The following is an 18,419-nucleotide window of genomic DNA, read 5'->3' as shown; positions in this document are numbered from 1 at the left end:
CAGGAAGTTAAAGCTTGGTCCCAAATGAGCCTTTAAACTGTACAATGACCCCAAGCATACCTCCAAAGTTGTGTCAAAATGGCTTAAGGACAACAAAGTCAAGGTTTTGGAGTGGGCATCACAAAGCCCTGACCTCAATCCATTAGAAAATATGTGGGCAGCACAGAAAAAGCATGTGCAAGCAAGGAGGCATACAAACCTGACTCAGATACACCAGTTCTGTCTGGAGGAATGGGCTAAAATTCCAGCAACTTATTGTGAGAAGCTTGTGGAAGGCTACACTAAACATTTGACCCAAGTTAAACAATTTAAAAGGCAACGCTACCAAATACTGACAAAGTGTATGTAAACTTCTGACCCACTGGGAATGTGATGAAAGGAATAAAAGCTGAAATAAATCATTCTCTCTACTATTATTCTGACATTTCACATTCTAAAAATAAAGAAGTGATCCTAACTGACCTAAGACAGGGAATGTTTTCTACGATTAAACGTCAGCAATTGTGAAACACTGAGTTTACATGTATTTGGCTAAGGTGTATGTAAACTTATGACTTCAACTATATATTTTCATGTACAAAGACCCATTTATAGTGTGTAAAAAAAATTGTAAACATGACATTATAAAGACAACATTAAATAATTGGCTTTTATATTGCCATTTTACGAAAGCCACAAGCTATATTAAGATATAGTAGGATGTTGTTAAATTAATGAATTAATTAATTAATTAATTAATTAATTAATTATTTTTTGTTTTTCAGTTATTGTTCCCCGAAATTTCCAGGGACCCCCTAGTACCCCTATTTGGCCCCGGAACCTAGTTTGAAACCCCTGCACTAGATGGCAACTGTAGCACTAGACTAATACACCTTACATTTATACAAAGAACAACAAAGTTGTTAAAAATGTCTCTTTTTTTCTTTGGCCATGTCTTATCTCAGCTACAGCACTAAGTGAATCAGTACAATGACTGGTGCCCCCTCAGGAAAAGTGCATGATGCCTCTGATTTTAATATACAATTAGCGGCCAATTCATAAATATTGTATACTTTTCTAGGTTGGACCTTATTTGCCCCCAAAAAAGCCTAAGATCTTCATGGCATGAATTCAACAAAGTGTGCATAATAAAGTGGCTATTGAGTGTATATTCATGGTGAACATATTTCATGATTTAAAAAGAAATACATACATCCATACATATTTATATTTATTATATTTGTTAAGACATTAATTTATGGCTTGTGTATTGACCTACTGGACAGTGAGAATGGCATTGTCATACGTACTGTGTCCAGGTGTGTCCGCTGGTGTTTGGCTCGATCACTGGAGTTGCTGAAGGCTTTGAGACAGCCGGGGTGCTGGCATATGTAAGGCTTCTCACCAGTGTGGCTGCGTAGGTGGATCTTTAGGTTTTCCAGACGGGAAAATGCCTTATTACAGCCTACAAACTACAAGAGAACACCCAAATAAACATAGGCACATGAGAAAAAGCCCTAAATTAGGATAACATCTTAATATATTCAGGTCCCCTGATTGAATTCCCATGTACAGACACATAAGCATGCAAATTATGACATATGCTTTAGTGGCAGACACCACGGAATGATTTGCGCTATAAGCAGGGGTTAATAAAGTACATAGCAAATCCATTTAATGAGAAGTAGGAAGAGATAGACATGATAGAGAGAGAGACAGAGACTCAAGATGAAAAATTCTGTTTGGGGAACTATAGATATCAAGTCACACAAAACTGTTCTCATCCCTTCGTTGTAAATCGTAATAAGTGCTATTCATGTTCCCAATTCATGCACATTTAAAGGCCTCTTCTGAAGATCCGCACACACGCTCATAGATACACATGCCACTCTAAAAGTTAATTAAACAGAACATGTTCAAAGCTGATTCCTGTTAGAGCACGCCTCTGCTAAAGATGTTTGAGTTGGAGACAGGCCAGCGAGGGAGTCAGTAACAAGCCCAGCTGATTCAAGGTGGCAGCAGCAGTCATGCTGACTTATGGTTGGAGCAATTCTGTAAAATTATAAAACACATTTTGGCCATCACATGTGTGATGTCATGATGAGGTTATATGAAAAATGAAAAAGCTTTCATTGAGCATCTTGTGTCTCTGCGTTTACAACTTTAAAATGTAAGTACACATTTATGTTTATATTTATTCATTTGGTAAAGTACACTCACAAGTGAAGTACACTTTTCTTGCATATATGTGTATGAATAGAAAGAACACCCTCAGAGTCTATATTAAAAGCAGACTTACTGCACACAATATACTTTTTGTATACATTTATATCATACTTCAATGGAATTTTCATCATATATCTACAATCATGATTGTTTTACAAAATCCATATGGCTGATTATTTTATATTTGATGGCTGTGCTGTTTTAAGAATCATATTAAAACATACAACATTTTTAAATCATATTTATTCACTCTTGATTGATGGTCACAAACTCAAAATCTATGTACGTATGAGTCAAGATCATTATGACTTACAAGCACATAATATTTATTGTTCACATAATGGTAGCCAATAGAGAGCAGCATATGTATTTGATATCTTCCTGAATTATAGTGCTCTGGTTATCATTAAAGCAAGAAATAAAAACAACCTAAAAACAAAAAACAGTAAATAGATGAAATTATATCCCATGGCTACCTTACATCACAAAAAAAAAAAAAAAAAAAAGAAAGAAAAGAAAACTTATGTTGCTCATTTGATTTAGGAGATTATTTTCTGTCTTCCATAAAATCTAAAAGCACGTAATGCTCTGCATATCTCAAAACAGTTGGAACAGTGTTTAATAGTGTTTAAAATGTTGTTATAACTTAGCATACATTTTTGCAAAAAAGCAAGTACTTTCTACTGACAATTGTTGACCGCATTAAAAGCAATGAGGCAATGAATCAGTCTAAAATCTTAAACATTTAAAACTGAAAGATTGTTTCTCCATAGTTGTCATGGAAAGAGTTGATAATATTAATCATTGCAATCTCCAAGAAGGCAACTCTCACAAATACAATTTGTATGTGAAATATAAACAAGAATAATATTTCTAAATCTCTAAAATCTGCAATACAGAATATTTGGAGATGAAGAGAGATTGGGACCACATGCCAATTTTCTCTATTATAAACACTTAAATCACTGAATTGGCAGTTTTAAACTAAAACTGTATAGTTGTTAATCCTTGTTGATTGATACAAGTTATAAGTATTATTAAAATGTACTGTGTTCAAAGGCTGGTTCAAAATTCAAGTGAGTTCCAAGAAAAGGGTACAAAATAGGCTTTGAAACTGCTAAAAAAAAGCTAAGCTAATCTGAATGTTTCAACCAAATGGTCAGTGGACTTTACCTTCAGAAAATGTTGTTTGTTCACATCCAGAGGTCAAAATAAATGTTATATGTTGTTTTATTTTCTATTAATTTATAAGCAAATGTGAGACACCCCCAATAAGTTAATAATTCACAATATAATATTTTTTTAGATTTAAAATCAATATAGACTATAGCAAAAATATTATTTTGTATGAGCTGGATACAGTTGCAATGGTCAGGAGGGGGTAACAGACATTTAATGTGTATACAACTAGCTACTTTTCATACTATCTCAATCTTATGTTAATGTTTAACATATCTAATAGACCTCTCTCTAAAAAACATGGGATTTTTGCCTTTACTGCCCAAAAAAAGAGGGATACCCATTTGTGGATACAATTTGGATGTAAAAATTTAACTCACCATGCACTTGTTGGGTTTCTCACCAGAATGGACTCTCATGTGAATGAGCAACTTGTATCGAGCATTGAAGGGCTTGTTTCGACGGACACATCCTGCCCAGAAGCAGGTAAAGTCCTCCCCTTTTCGCTGATCTATGTGAACCTTCTCTATGTGCTGCACCAGTTCTTCTTTCAGCCCATAAGTAGCCTGACAATCCATCCACCGACATGGCTGTTTATCCTTAAGGTGGCCATTCATTCCCTCATCTCCATGTGGCCAGCTCAGTCCCAAGTCATTCTTACATTGATGCAGTATTGGAAGTTCCTTAGATGGTACTGTCTGACTACTGTAAACATTAAGGTGCCTGGTTTGCTCATTGGTTGCATTTGAGTCAGAGCAGAGATACCGAAGCAGTTCCTTCTTGTTTTCAAATTGTAGAAGCTTCTTGTTACAAATCTGAAATTCAGCAGCAGGTTCCTGATTGGCAAACACACACCCTTCTGGGGGTTTGTTCTGATGCTGCTGTGTACAACTGAAGAGAAGGTCTTGTTGTTCCACAGATGGACCACAGAGGGTTGAAAGTGATGGAGAGTTCTGACAAAACTCTGACAAAGAGCCAGATGAGAGGCTGGAGGAAGGGGAAGAGAAGGATGGAGAGAAGGCATTGAAAGATGACATGGACACCGCAGAGCAGAATAAGGAGGGGGACAAGGTATCGATAACTTGTGATAGGTTATCTCCAACTGAAAGACTGCAGGATGAGTCACTCTTCACTCCATTGATATACAACCCAATGGCACTTTCTGTGGAACAGACCAAATCAAGATCATCTGTTGTTATCGACACAGGTGACTCAGACAGTTTGCACATTTTCAGACCTTCCATGTGCACTGTCTGATCCAAATGCCCATTTAAAAAGTACTCTTCATGATTGCTGTGGCTAACAAGCCCACACTGTTCCAACTCTGCAACTGTGGGACAAAGCATAGAAGGCCTCATACATTTTTTTGAGTTATTTTCCTTACAACTGGAGTTATGTGAGCACATCCTTCTTAATGAGGATCTTCAAACTTTCATTATAGTAATTACTTAGTGGGTTCTGGCCTCTCAAACGGTTTTCGGTAGTGCCACATCTGTTATGATTCTCAAGGTACCTGCAATAAACATCAGTAATATTGAAGAATTTGGACCATGGCTTTGGGAGATATCAGATTAAGTGTGTATGTGAAAGACCTTAAGATGTTCTGGTGCATGTTGAGGATGAATGCGAGCTGGTCACGAAGTTCAAGTTCTGTCCTTTCATCTTCTAAAGTGTCCCTCCCAAAATGCAAAGAGCGGTTTAGATATTTCGCCAGTCACTGTTTAATGTTGAGGCCTCCTGTTTTCACCACAAGGGAGAAAAATTAACTATAAATTCTTTCTTCAATATATGCCAAATTCAGCCTGATCTCATGAATATTTCATGAATGTGGAGACATTTTTGCAAAAATATATTATGTGGTTCCTTATACATTTTGTGACAGTTCTGAGGTAACGTGTCCACTGATTAGTGCTAAAAGTAAGTACAATTTTCTCCCAAATGGATGAGGTTTTATGGTTTATGTGCTATTGAGTTTTAAATCAACAAAACAAACCTCCTTACCCTAAACCTTAAACCAAACTGATAGTGTCATAAAATGCTAATGTGATTGAATAGACGTAATTGTTAGCAGCCATGTCATTTTGTTCTGCTTCTATGACACTTTTGTCTCATATGTTGACTACTACGCTCTTTAGGACTCGTACCAGGGTCCGCTGCATTGCAAGTACAACACTCTATCAGGTGAATTACTGTGCAATTTGATCACACTTGAACAAGCTTGTGAATGCAGATTATGTAATACAAACCTTAAAATATGTTATGCGCTTCAGTAAATGTGTTTCGATGTCATAAGACAGTATTGTGTGAGGAACAGGGCAAACAGTAATTGTTTAAGACCTGATAAACTGCCGATTTATCCGAGATTTGTGTGAAAGGGAATAAAAGTAATTATTCTTTTGGCACCTCTAGAGTTAATTTCATCAGGAAATTGCTGAGATCTGTAAAACATGCCACGTAGAATCTTTTTTCAAAAAGGTACTTGTAGAAACGTCTAGGTTACGGATGTAACCTCCGTTCCCTGATGGAGGGAACGAGACATTAGGGGTCTCTCTTGAGCACCGAATATGCCTCTAATCTATGAAAAAAGGCCAATGGGAATTAGGCAGACAGTATTTGCATAACCCGCCCCCAGACATACGGGTATAAAAGCGGGCAAATACGTCGAGTTCATTCAGGAATTTTCTGAGGAGCCGGAAATGGTCCGGCCACTACAGTGGCTCAGCTCAGCGACGTGGCCGGGAGTACACAATGTCTCATTCCCTCCATCAAGGAACGGACGTTACATCCATAACCTAGACGTTCCCCGTCTGTCGCACACTTCGACGCTGAGTCGAAGAAGCGACACTAGGGGTCCAATTAAACTCACGCCATGCGATGAGCCGTGTACGTGTACTGCTGACACAAGAGAGGGCAGGTACATTTACGTGCAAAGTTGTGTCAGTCTGCACGTACCCTTCCCCAATGCCCCATAAAATGTCGTCGGAACCCTTTTGGTTACCCTAAGCAGGGGAACAAGGCAACGCTTGCCAATCTGGGAACGGGCCGAGCCTAGCCAGGCCTCTTTTCTCTCTATGTTTCTCGCATAGAGCCAAAGCGGCTGGGGCCCTTACACGCATCGTGGGAAGGGGGTCTTACCCAGTTTCCTATTCTTTAAGGGGGAAAAGACCCTGCGGAGACCACACCCGCCCAGAAGGGGGAGGTAAGTGGTGAATACATCACAAGGCCATTCAGATCACATGTGGAAACATGACGCAGTGGTAGATCCAGCCTCAAAGAGGGGGGAGTTGCTACAGTACGGCGACCGGGGGGCAGCTGGAACTGCCCAAGGGAGATGCGAGTCCACTCGCAAGGGGACCGTACCATGGAAAATACACACAGGAGGAGTCCAAGCAGGAGTCCCGACCTGTGGAGCACCTATTCCAGTACAGGGTAGATTGAGTACCCGCAATGGATTGGGTCAGCGAATTCCTCCGCTGAATTGCGGACCCACAAGGGCTAGGGAGGAATCGTCCAGGGATCTGAATGTACGGAATCTCCTGGGAGAGAAAGCGCCCAGTTTTACCTCGACCGAGGGAAAGGGCGCTAGGTGCAAGCGATCCACCCGGCCAATCCATCAGCGTGTTACCGAGTTCTACTGGCTCGGACCTGAGAAAACATGGGATGATACTGACTCAACCCTGAGACTGTAAAATCTTGCAAAGGTATTAGGTGTTGCCCAACCCGCTGCTCTGCATATGCCTGCCAGGGAGGTGCCTCTGGCCAGTGCCCACGAGGATGCAACACTCCTTGTTGAGTGTGCTCAGACCCGCAGGGGGGCACGTCCTGGGTGTGATAGGCCAATGAAATGGCGTCACTACCCAGTGGGAAAGCCTCTGTTTGGAGACAGCGTTCCCTTTCCGCTGTCCACCAAAGCAGACAAAAAGTTGCTCAAAACGTCTAAAGCTCTGCTTGCGGTCCAAGAACATACCGGACACAGCAACAAAGGGGCTCCTCCTGGGGCAGCACTTGCAGGTTCACTACCTGGTCGCGGTCTTAAGATCACATGCGTATCTGCCGGCCCCACAACACACCCTTCAAGGTGGAAAGGGACAGCCTCCCCTCCAATCTATCCTGCAGGAATAGGAGTACTGACCTAACTGCGCACCTCAGTGGGTCTTCAACCCGGGAAGAACCCCAATTTGCGAACAAGCGCCACTTCAGGGCATAAAGTTGCCTGGTAGAGGGGGATCTGGCTTGGCTGATCGTGTCTACGGCGGCAGGTGGTAGACCAGCTAGATATTCCACGTCCCATCCAGGGGCCAGACGTTTAGGTTCCAGAGGCAGATGCCAAAGCGTGCCCCGTCCCTGAGATAGAAGGTCTTTCCTCAGGGGAATTCGCCAGGGAGGGCGAAGGAGTGCGAGGAGTACGAGGTCCGAGAATCAGGCCCGGTTGGGCCAGTAAGGAGCCACTAGGGTGACTTGTTCCTCGTCCTCCCTGACCTTGCACAGCACCTGTGCAAGAAGGCTCACTGGGAGAAATGCGTACTTGCACAGCCCCGAGGGCCAGCTGTGTGCCAGCGCGTCTGCCCTGAGGGGAGCCTCTGTTTGGGCATACCAGAGCGGGCAGTGGGAGGTCTCTCGGGAGGCAAAAAGGTCTACCTGGGCCTCGCCGAATCGTTCACAAATCAGCTGGACCAACTGGGGGTGAAGCCTCCACTCTCCAACGGGCCAGAGTCGTCATGACAGTGCGCCCGTTGCACTCGGTGCCCCAACCCGATCTGGAGGCATCGGTCATGACCAGGACGCGTCGAGACACTTGCTGCAGGGGCACTCCTGCCCGTGAAAAGCAAAAGTCTGCTAGGGTTTGAATGTTTGATGGCAGGCAGGGGTGATTGTTACCCGGTGCGTGCCATGGTGCCATGCTCGTCTCGGGACTCGAGTCTGAAGCCAGGGCTGAAGCGGTCTCATACGCATCAACCCCAGTGGCACGACCACCACGGAGGATGCCATATGCCCCAGGAGCCTCTGGAAAAGTTTTAAAGGGACCATTGTGCCTGGCCTGAAGGTGGCGAGGCAGTCCAGCACTGACTGCGCACGCTCGTTGGAGTGATCTGCTAACATTGATAAAGAGTCTAACTCCATGCCGAGAAAAGAGATACTCTGAACCGGGGTGAGTTTGCTCTTTTCTCGGTTGACCTGAAGCCCCAAGCAGCTGAGGTGCCTGAGCACCTGGTCTCTGTGAGTGCATAGTAACTCTTGGGAGTGGGCCATTATGATCAAGTCGACGAGGTAATTGAGTATGCGGATGCCAGCTTCTCGGAGCGGGGCAAGAGCTGCCTCTGCAACTTTTGTGAAGACGCGAGGGGACAGAGATATGCTGAAGGGGAGGACTTTGTACTGATACGCCTGGCCGTCAAACACGAACCGTAGGAAGGGTCGGTGTCGAGGCAGCATTGAGACGTGAAAGTACGCGTCCTTCAGGTCTACCGCAGCGAACCAATCTAGATGCCAGATGCAAGTTAGGATGTGTTTTTGCATGAGCATTTTGAATGGGAGTTTGTGTAAGGCCCGGTTGAAAACTTGCAAGTCCAAGATCGGTCGTAAGCCGCCGCCTTTCTTGGGTACGAGGAAGTAAGGGCTGTAGAAACAGCGGAGCGGAGCAGATAGTATAGCATCGGGAGGCGCAGACGCGTCCTGAGGCTCTGGTACTGAGAAAAGACTCGAAGCACGTAACTTGCTCTGCACTCCCGGCATGGTGTGGGTTAGTGACTGAGGAGGAGGTCCTGTAGCGGCGTCCTCTGGACTCGTCAGAACCGGCCAGCCGAGGAACAGTCGTGGATCTGAGGGCGGAGGGTCTGCGTCCAGCGTGCCAGGACTATTGAGCTGTGGTGGCAGAGTGCCGTGAAAACGGCATTTGCAGGTCAGGTGACCCAGAGACAAAGGAAATAGCTCTTTTACTGAGAATGTGGGTACACAGGGCTGCGGCAAATTAAATAAATTCAACAAAAGATTCTCCTCCCGGCCCTCCACCGGGGTATGGAGCGGAGTGCTTACTCACTCCGGAGCTAACGTCTTGGTCCCTGGATCGATAGTCTTAAGAGCACCTGGGAGCCTTATGGGTCCTAGAGGGGGTCCGTGAGACGGGGGGGCGTCGACTTCCTGCTGGGTGGGCTGATAGCTGGTTCCAGGCTGAGGTGGAGCAGGGCGTTTCTTCGCCGCAGGAGGAAAGTTAAAGTCCCAAAAAGCATAATAGGGCCTCTTTAAATTTTGTATAAGAACAATATTCATTACACCGAATGAAAAACTTGCCAATAATCGGCATATAAAAACTGAGTAAAGGAAATTTGCTTGTTCACTGGAAAAAATACAAAACAAATATATGCAAGTCCTTTCTTATTTAATATCACCAAAGTTCACTAAACACAGTTGTATAATTTTAGGCTGGAAAATGAGTACTAAAGCAATAGTCTTAATTTTACATTTATTAGAAAATGTTCAAAGCACTTATTTTCTAGAACAAGTACACAATAAGGTCTCGATTCATGGCTCGATTTCGATTCATTAAACAAATGGAAATTATGTGCTGTGTTGATTTTCTTTCTTTTTTTTCATGCTGTGTAATCTGTCATGAGCCAAAATTGTAGATGACATGTTTGTTGCTTCCAGAACAGTACGATTATGTGACATAAATTAACTTGCTTTTAATTGCTCTCATTTATTAGTTCACAGCAGGTGCCAGGCAGCTGTTAACAGAGCACTATGCAGAGGGAAAAACTGTGATGTTAAAGTTTAGAGAGTATTGGGTCGTTTTCAACACTGCCACTTTCAACCAGCCAGGCATCTCTGAAGTACATTAAAAAATGTGATTCAAGCAAAACTAGCAGAATTATCCATCTCTCTTTACTGTGCTTAAAACATGGTTGACGAGACAGATGTGGTCTTGTGGAGAAGAATAATATCACTGCGCTGAATGTACTCATCTTCATAGAAAGCTTACTGAGGTTCATTGTCTGCATATTTAACTCTGTTAATGAGGAATCACTTGGCACAACCAATAATAACAAGGACATTTAATTAATAATTACATCAGTGCCATCAAGAGCTATATTTTCATATAAACTCCTCTTATTTAGCATTTACTTAACTTTAATCAAGCTTTTTATAATTTACGTACTCTCATGTTGTTCCAATGCCATATGATTTTCTTCCATGGGACACAAAAGAGATGTTTGGCAGTATGTTACTAAGACACCCTTCACTTTCATTGCATCTTTTTCTTTTTTTTTTTTCTTTTTTTTTTTACATACAATGAAAGTGGTGACTGAGATAATCTGTCACACAACTACTTTTGTTTTTCTTCAGAAGAATATAGTGAGTAAATAGTGACCAACCCTTTAAACTGAACATGATGCAGTGACAAATTCCAGATACATTTAATGTTGTCATTGGAGGTTAACTAATTCAACAATAACACAAGCCAACTGATACAAACAGTAAAGCATCCTAGTGCTGTTATACTAAATATTAGCATTACTGAAATGTCGCTAGTCCAATCAGATTTGAGGACAGCAACTAACTGTTGTATTACAGTATAGTATACAAATGAAAACACTCATAACACTCGAGTGAAACCGCTGGAATCCAACATTATATTCTTAAAAAACATGAATAATAGTTTTGCCATAAGAACTGGATGTACAAAATTGATACCAGCAGAGTCAAGTTAGAATGGAAACCGCTTCATTCAACGAAAGTCTTCTCTTCTCTTGTCAGTCACACTACAGATATATTAGCGAAACTGATATATCTGTGAGAAAACTCAGCTTAACTCTGAAGCCAGGAAATTCCACTAAAATGACAGTGGTTGAATCCAAACCACTAGACATGTTTTCTCTACAAAATATGGTAGGTGGACAGTGGAGCTGGTACTTGCACATCTGCCAATGGCTTGGCCCCTTAAGCCAAGACAAGCACTCTGTAAAATACAACCAGTTAATTGGTTGTGACTTGCATTGCATATTTCAATAAAAATATTCTGGTTCTGGCTAAGTTAATGTCTATGATTACAGAGTAACAAAAGGAAATTTTTAAATAAGGAGCATCTTGAGCACTGACTGTGAACAAACAAATGAATGACAGCTGATTTAATTTAAGCCATATTATGTTTGCGTTGTATAGTGTATCAAGCATTTCACTTGCACTGCAAGGATTGTGTACAACCAGAGAGATGGGAGTTTTTTGGAATCTGTTCGAAAACAGTGATTATTTTTTAAATTTTGTTCTGTGAAGCTAGTAGGACAGAAATTACACACTTTAGCTTAAAAACCCCCTCAGCTATAAAAAGCCTCCTCTCCTGTATTTTCAACCATGCTTCCAAACCTCAACTCCTTTAACTTTTGTGAATTTAAACAAATCTTTAAACATAAATGTGTACTTGTTTACAGGTGTAGAGTCAGAGGGGCACATTTAAAAAATGCAAATTTGAGTTTTACCTATTAAATACACCACACAAATAAAATCCTAGCAATCGGGACTCACAAATGAATCCTAGGCATATACAGTACAATGGTGCTTTTGGGCTTGTTGCAGAGAAATATGTCATGATCCCCTACAGTCTACTTGTTGGTCTCGGATCATATTTCCAAGCATTCCATGAAAGTTTATGGAATTTTGGTTTATTGGCAAGATGTGATTTATTTTTTTTTTTAAATTTATGGTTTGAGCCAGAGTCAACAGGAACATCATATTCGATAAACTTTAAGAGTGGACCCAAACAATACAAACAGCCAGAGTAGTATGTTTTTAATACATAGACATGAAAAAAGTTAACTGAACCATCTGTTTTATAAGAATATTGTCTTAAATAGCCAATAAAAATAACAGGTCTCAGCATCGCTGATTAGAAAGACGCAATATATAACAGCTAAGAGTTTAAAACTGAGTTGATCGATTTTGTAATGTCCCAAATACTTCAAAAGGGAATTTAAGGAGACTTGTGAATGAATATTTAATTTAAACCAAACAGCATTTTATATAAAATGAATGTAGCAACAACAGAGGTAGGGAAAAGTCAGTAGAATTTTAGTACTACAAGCCATTATAATAGGATTTTGTAATGAGAATATATCACTTATTTTGTCACATCATGGTGACATGGTGATTTTTTTTTTAACTACCATACTCAAGCTTTGATTACTATAATCATATGTCTAATGCATTTACTTACATTCATGAATTGTTTCTAAAAAATGGATAGCATGTGGAGTTTTTTTTCTTGTTTTTTTTTCCTCTAAGTTTTTAACAGCTGAATATTGCAATATTATCATAAAACCAATTTAATCAAAAATTAATTCACATTGAATAATCGTTTAGTTGGACTAGGACCAGTAAAGTGTCTTATCACACCAAAAGTATTGACCAGGGGTCTTCAACCATTTTCAGGCCAAGAACCCCTTGGTGGGTAGAGAGACGGAGCCAGGATCCCCGTTACATATTGTATAAAATTGTGTTGTTTTTTATGCCTAAAATAAAACGTGTATGCATACCATATTATTGTATGTACATATTTAATGATGTTTGCATTGCAAAGCCATTGAAATAATTATTAAATGCTGCCCTGATGAAAAGACCAGCTAAAACCAGCATAAGCTGGCTGGCTGGTTTTAGTTGATTGTCCAGCCTGGTCATAGCTGGTCAGGCTGGTTTTAAAGGGGATTTGAACACTTTTTTTTAGCTGGTCAGGCTGGTCTTAGTTGGTCAGGGTGGTCTTATCTGGTCAGGGTGGTCTTGGCTGGCCTTAGCTAGTCTTACAGTCTGACCAGCTAAAAAGTGTTCAAACCCCTTCAGAAACCAGCTAACTGACCAGCCTGGCTAGGCTGGGTGACCAACTAGAACCAGCTTAGGATGGATTTGCTGGTCTTTTAAGCAAGGATGTACCTCAGGGTTCTACAACATTTTTGGCATGAAGTGACCTTTTCCATTTTCCATGTTAATCCCTGTGCCAAACCTCATCCAAAAAGAAAGCAAAAGACAGATAGATAGATAGACAGACAAACAGAAAAACAGATAGACTCAAAAAAAAAACTTTTATAAGGTTACTAAACTTAAAATTTGTAATGAGGAAAACGATGATTGAGTGCACCTTTAACTATGTTGTTTTAAGAGTCAACATTGTGTGTGTGTAAATTTAAGGATTGTGTATGCCAGTTTGATAATCTAAGCAGTAACTATTTACTTACACCATGCAACCAAGCTATTGTTGAAAATATTTAAAAACGCAATATGTGTTTAGTTTATGTGAAAAGCGCCGCTTTTTACACTTTTTAGCTTGGCATATTACACCATTAAAAACAACATACATATATACAGTATACTAATATATATATATATATATATATATATATGTATATATGTATGTATGTGTGTGTGTGTGTGTGTGTGTGTGTGTGTGTGTGTGTGTCATTTCAATCATTTCTTGATTAAAAAAATGTAATATACAGGTGAAACTCGAAAAATTAGAATATCGTGCAAAAGTTCATTAATTTCAGTAATTCAACTTAAAAGGTGAAACTAATATATTATATAGACTCATTACAAGCAAAGTAAGATATTTCAAGCCTTTATTTGATATAATTTTGATGATTATGGCTTACAGCTTATGAAAACCCCAAATTCAGAATCTCAGAAAATTAGAATATTACATGAAATCAATAAAAAAAAAAGGATTTTAAATACAGAAATGTCGGCCCTCTGAAAAATATAATCATGCATATGTACTCAGTACTTGGTTTGGGCCCCTTTTGCATTAATTACTGCCTCAATGCGGCGTGGCATGGATGCTATCAGCCTGTGGCACTGCTGAGGTGTTATGGAAGACCAAGATGCTTCAATAGCGGCCTTCAGCTCTTCTGCATTGTTTGGTCTCATGTCTCTCATCTTTCTCTTGGCAATGCCCCATAGATTCTCTATGGGGTTCAGGTCAGGCGAGTTTGCTGGCCAATCAAGCACAGTAATACCATGGTCATTGAACCAGGTTTTGGTACTTTTGGCAGTGTGGGCAGGTGCCAAGTCCTGCTGGAAAATGAAGTCAGCATTTCCATAAAGCTTGTCTGCTGAAGGAAGCATGAAGTGCTCTAAATTGTCCCGGTAGACGGCTGCGTTGACTCTGGACTTAATAAAGCACAGTGGACCAACACCAGCCGATGACATGGCTCCCCAAACCAACACAGACTGTGGAAACTTCACACTGGACTTCAAGCATCTTGGATTGTGTGCCTCTCCATTCTTCCTCCAGACTCTGGGACCTTGGTTTCCAAATGAGATGCAAAATTTGCTCTCATCAGAAAAGAGGACTTTGGACCACTGAGCAACAGACCAGTTCTTTTTTTCTTTAGCCCAGGTAAGACGTTTGACATTTGAAGCCCATGTCCAGGACCCGTCTGTGTGTGGTGGCTCTTGATGCAGTAACTCCAGCCTCAGTCCACTCCTTGTGAAGCTCCCCACACATTTGAATGGCCTTTTCCTGACAATCCTCTCCAGGCTACGGTCATCCCTGCTGCTTGTGCACCTTTTTCTTCCACACTTTTCCCTTCCACTTAACTTTCTATTAATGTGCTTTGATACAGCACTTTGAGAACATCCAACTTCTTTTGCAATTACCTTTTGAGGCTTTCCCTCCTTGTGGAGGGTGTCAATGATGGTTTTCTGCACAACTGTCAGGTCAGCAGTCTTCCCCATGATTGTGAATTCAACTGAACCAGACTGAGAGACCATTTAAAGGCTCAGGAACCCTTTGCAGGTGTTTAGCTGATTAGAGTGTGACACTTTGAGCCTACAATACTGAACCTTTTCACAATATTCTAATTTTTCGAGTTTCACCTGTAGTGAGCCATTTATAATGATTTGTAAAGAATTGCTTCTTTTTACCCCATTAATTCATCTTAATGCACCAGTGTTGTTTTTCTTCTCTATTTTTCTGAGGTAACATTTTGAATTGATGATATATTATTAATGAGTTACGGTAATGTTTTCATCTTATTAATGATTGTTATTGATATCATCAGTACTTTTAGTAGTCGGATGAGGACACTATTTGTAGTAAATTGGCATTGTTATTTTTACAATTTTCTCCCCAATTTGGCATGCCCAAATCCTCGAGGTGGCATGATGACTTGCCTCAATCCGGGTGACGGAGGACGAATCTCAGTTTCCTCTGCGTCTGAGACAGTCAATCCACGCATTTTATCACATGGCTTGTTGAGTGCGTTAATGCAGAGACACAGCGTGTGTGGAGGCTTCATGCTATTCTCACCACACAGCCCACGGAGAGGGAGAACCACATTCTAGCGACCACAAGGAAACTCTATCGACCATAGCAACCGGGCCAACAGGTTGCTTAGGAAGCCTGACTGGATTCACACAGCACACCCTGGATTCGAACTTGCGAACTCCAGTTGTGGTAGTCAGCGTCTTTACTCACTGAGCTACACAGGCCCCCAGCTAACAATTTTAACAAAGCATTATCCCATTGGCATATTACCATTGTGATAAAATATCACATTTAAAGGCAATTATATCAAAAGAATATGAACATGTTTAGTCATGTTTGTTTTTTTATTGAATACAGTTGAAAGTCTATTGAAGATGGTTTGCACCACAGTTGATTTAATAAGTGATTTTGTAGGTCATTATAATGAGACTATTTCTCTAATGAGATACTAATCATTATTATGAAACCGTTTTTTTGTGTTTTGAGATAAGGTACTAACTTAATTCACAATAATGTTTTTATCAACTTTTTATCAACAAATTATTCTGACTTATGGAAGCCATTGGTTTTTTTTACCCTTTCATAAGTTCAAAGTAGCTCATATTGATAATGCGCTGAACTGTTAACTGATCATATTAATTATGGCTGAGTTCGAATCTCCTGCATCTGTGAGTTTTACATTTTTTATCTTGCATACTTCTGCCGTTCAATCTAAAAAAAAAAAAAAACACTTATTTTAATCTGTACAATGATGCAAGCATCATTTAGTAAGTTTACATTTGATGGAGAGCAAAATACTGAGTCAGGAGCATGATTTTCGTAATCAACGAATCTACAGCCGGTCATTCACATCTGGTATAAAATGGAAGGTCTCCAGTTAACATGAAAACCAGTTGACCTGTACACCAGCAGCAACACAAAATTAAGTTTCTTCTGGCATTCTTGATTTGATTGAATCAGGCAGAAATAACCTGCAGCAGTGAACTGGCCTGGTCTGACTCAGTTCATCATTGATTTGGTGAGAACACCTCAAACTTTACTGGCTGTGAAAACCAGCAGGTAGGGCTCATTATACTACACTGTAAAAAAAAAAATCCTGTTAAATTAGGGTAAAAACTGGCAGCTGTGGTTGCCAGAAATTCACTGTAAAAAAATACTGTAACCATGTTTAAGGCTTTAAGGGATGTAATATTTATGCCTGTATATTTTATGGTGCATTATCATTGATTATGTTATTAATTATTAATTAATGTATTGTTAAATCACTCTAGTAATTACAAAAGTGCACATGATGACAAAGTTCATCAATAGGGCCCTTCCAGAAGCAATGACCAACAAACAAGTAGAGACAGAGCTCAATTTCACTCAAACAAACACTAAACACCATCAGGGTAACACATGTGAAATTAAAATTATGCAATACACATGAACTAAACTACATCAGATATAACACAGAACACCCCAATGTACATAATATTTATATATAAATCTCCACTTTCACATTAAATCTTCTTTTGTTTTTTGGCGATTTGAATTCTTATAGAGTATTTCGCCACATACTGGTCAGGTTTGATAAAAAAGGTGGAGATTTATAGTAAAAAAAGGACATAAATATTACACCCACACCAATCATATTACGTCAAATGACATGGATTTAAACATGAGTCATATGGGTTACTTTTATTCTGCCCTTTATGCTTTTTGGACCTTCAAAGTTCTTGACACATTCACTTGCATTGAATGAACTAACAGAGCTGTGATATTTTCAAAAAAATATCTAAATTTGTGTTCTGCAATAGAAAGTCAGTCATAATCTGGGATGGCATGAGGGTGACTAAATAATGAGAGAATTTTCTTTTTTGGGTGAAATATCCCTTTAATAAAAATTATTAAAAAGTAACAAAAAATAAAATAAATTAGCCATTATTTCAATATTTCATCTTGTTTTGTATTCTCCTATGATACCGTGGACCATTTCTGCAAACCAGTCTCTGATTGCGGCTTTTGTACGTTTAATAAAATCTAATATTTTGTTTTTTAAGAACCACCTAACTGGTTTATATTCTCCTGAATTGGAACATACAAATCACTTCATAAAGATAACAATAGTGAAATCAAGTGTATAGCCTCTCTATAAGAACATCAAATAACCTTGAGTGATATCCGCAACCAAACCACATTTTTCATGATCACTAATTTCATTTTTTTAAATTAAGAACAAAACAAGATATGAAACACACATTTGTTAACGGTTCCCACGAACTGACCCTAAAATATGAAAGTTGAACACTGCATGTTTCACTAATCTAAGTTTAGAGATAGGTTAAAGTCATTTTATCTTCATTTACAAACAAGTTTACAGTTGTATCTGTCGAAAACAGTTTATTTAACTTATTTGTTAAATATTATGAAGTTCATAAGCAATAAACTCACCCGAGTTCGAATCACTGTTGGACTCTTGCTCTCTGCTGCAGGACAAACTTCATGACATATCATCATCCATCCTTCTCAATGTGGAAAGACCAAACCCTACACAACAGCAACTACGCCATCTCATGCTCTCATTAAAAAAACGATAGAAAAAAAAAAAAAAAAATAAAATAAAATATATCTATATATAAAATCTATATTTATATTTATATATATATATATATTCTCTCAACTTTAAAAACTACGTAAACCGGTAATCGAATGGATAAACATGATAAAATAACAATAATAGTAGAGACAAGTCGTTATAAGGCGTCGTGGTCCATAAAGTTTTAATGGACTGTAGACTGCTGCAAAC

At 39.7% G+C, this 18,419-nt stretch overlaps 1 protein-coding gene across 1 annotated transcript in view; it reads right to left on the bottom strand.

Moving 5' to 3' along the window:
* The window catches only part of LOC127645416 (zinc finger protein 432-like), a 35,569-nt gene extending 17,430 nt beyond the window's left edge, over positions 1-18,139 (bottom strand). Inside the window, exons 1-5 of the mRNA XM_052129026.1 lie at positions 18,065-18,139; positions 4,977-5,121; positions 4,833-4,897; positions 3,765-4,714; positions 1,290-1,451 (exon numbers count right to left, since the gene is read on the bottom strand). Coding sequence (XP_051984986.1) covers positions 1,290-1,451; positions 3,765-4,714; positions 4,833-4,897; positions 4,977-4,996 — 1,197 coding nt within the window. The 5' untranslated portion in view covers positions 4,997-5,121; positions 18,065-18,139. The remainder of the gene's footprint in view (positions 1-1,289; positions 1,452-3,764; positions 4,715-4,832; positions 4,898-4,976; positions 5,122-18,064) is intronic.
* Positions 18,140-18,419: the final 280 nt, after the last annotated feature.

Source organism: Xyrauchen texanus, chromosome 6, assembly GCF_025860055.1.
Source record: "Xyrauchen texanus isolate HMW12.3.18 chromosome 6, RBS_HiC_50CHRs, whole genome shotgun sequence".
NCBI classification, from domain to species: Eukaryota; Metazoa; Chordata; class Actinopteri; order Cypriniformes; family Catostomidae; genus Xyrauchen; species Xyrauchen texanus.
Note: the sequence above shows the minus strand (reverse complement) of the source record. Positions and strands in the feature narration are given on the sequence as shown.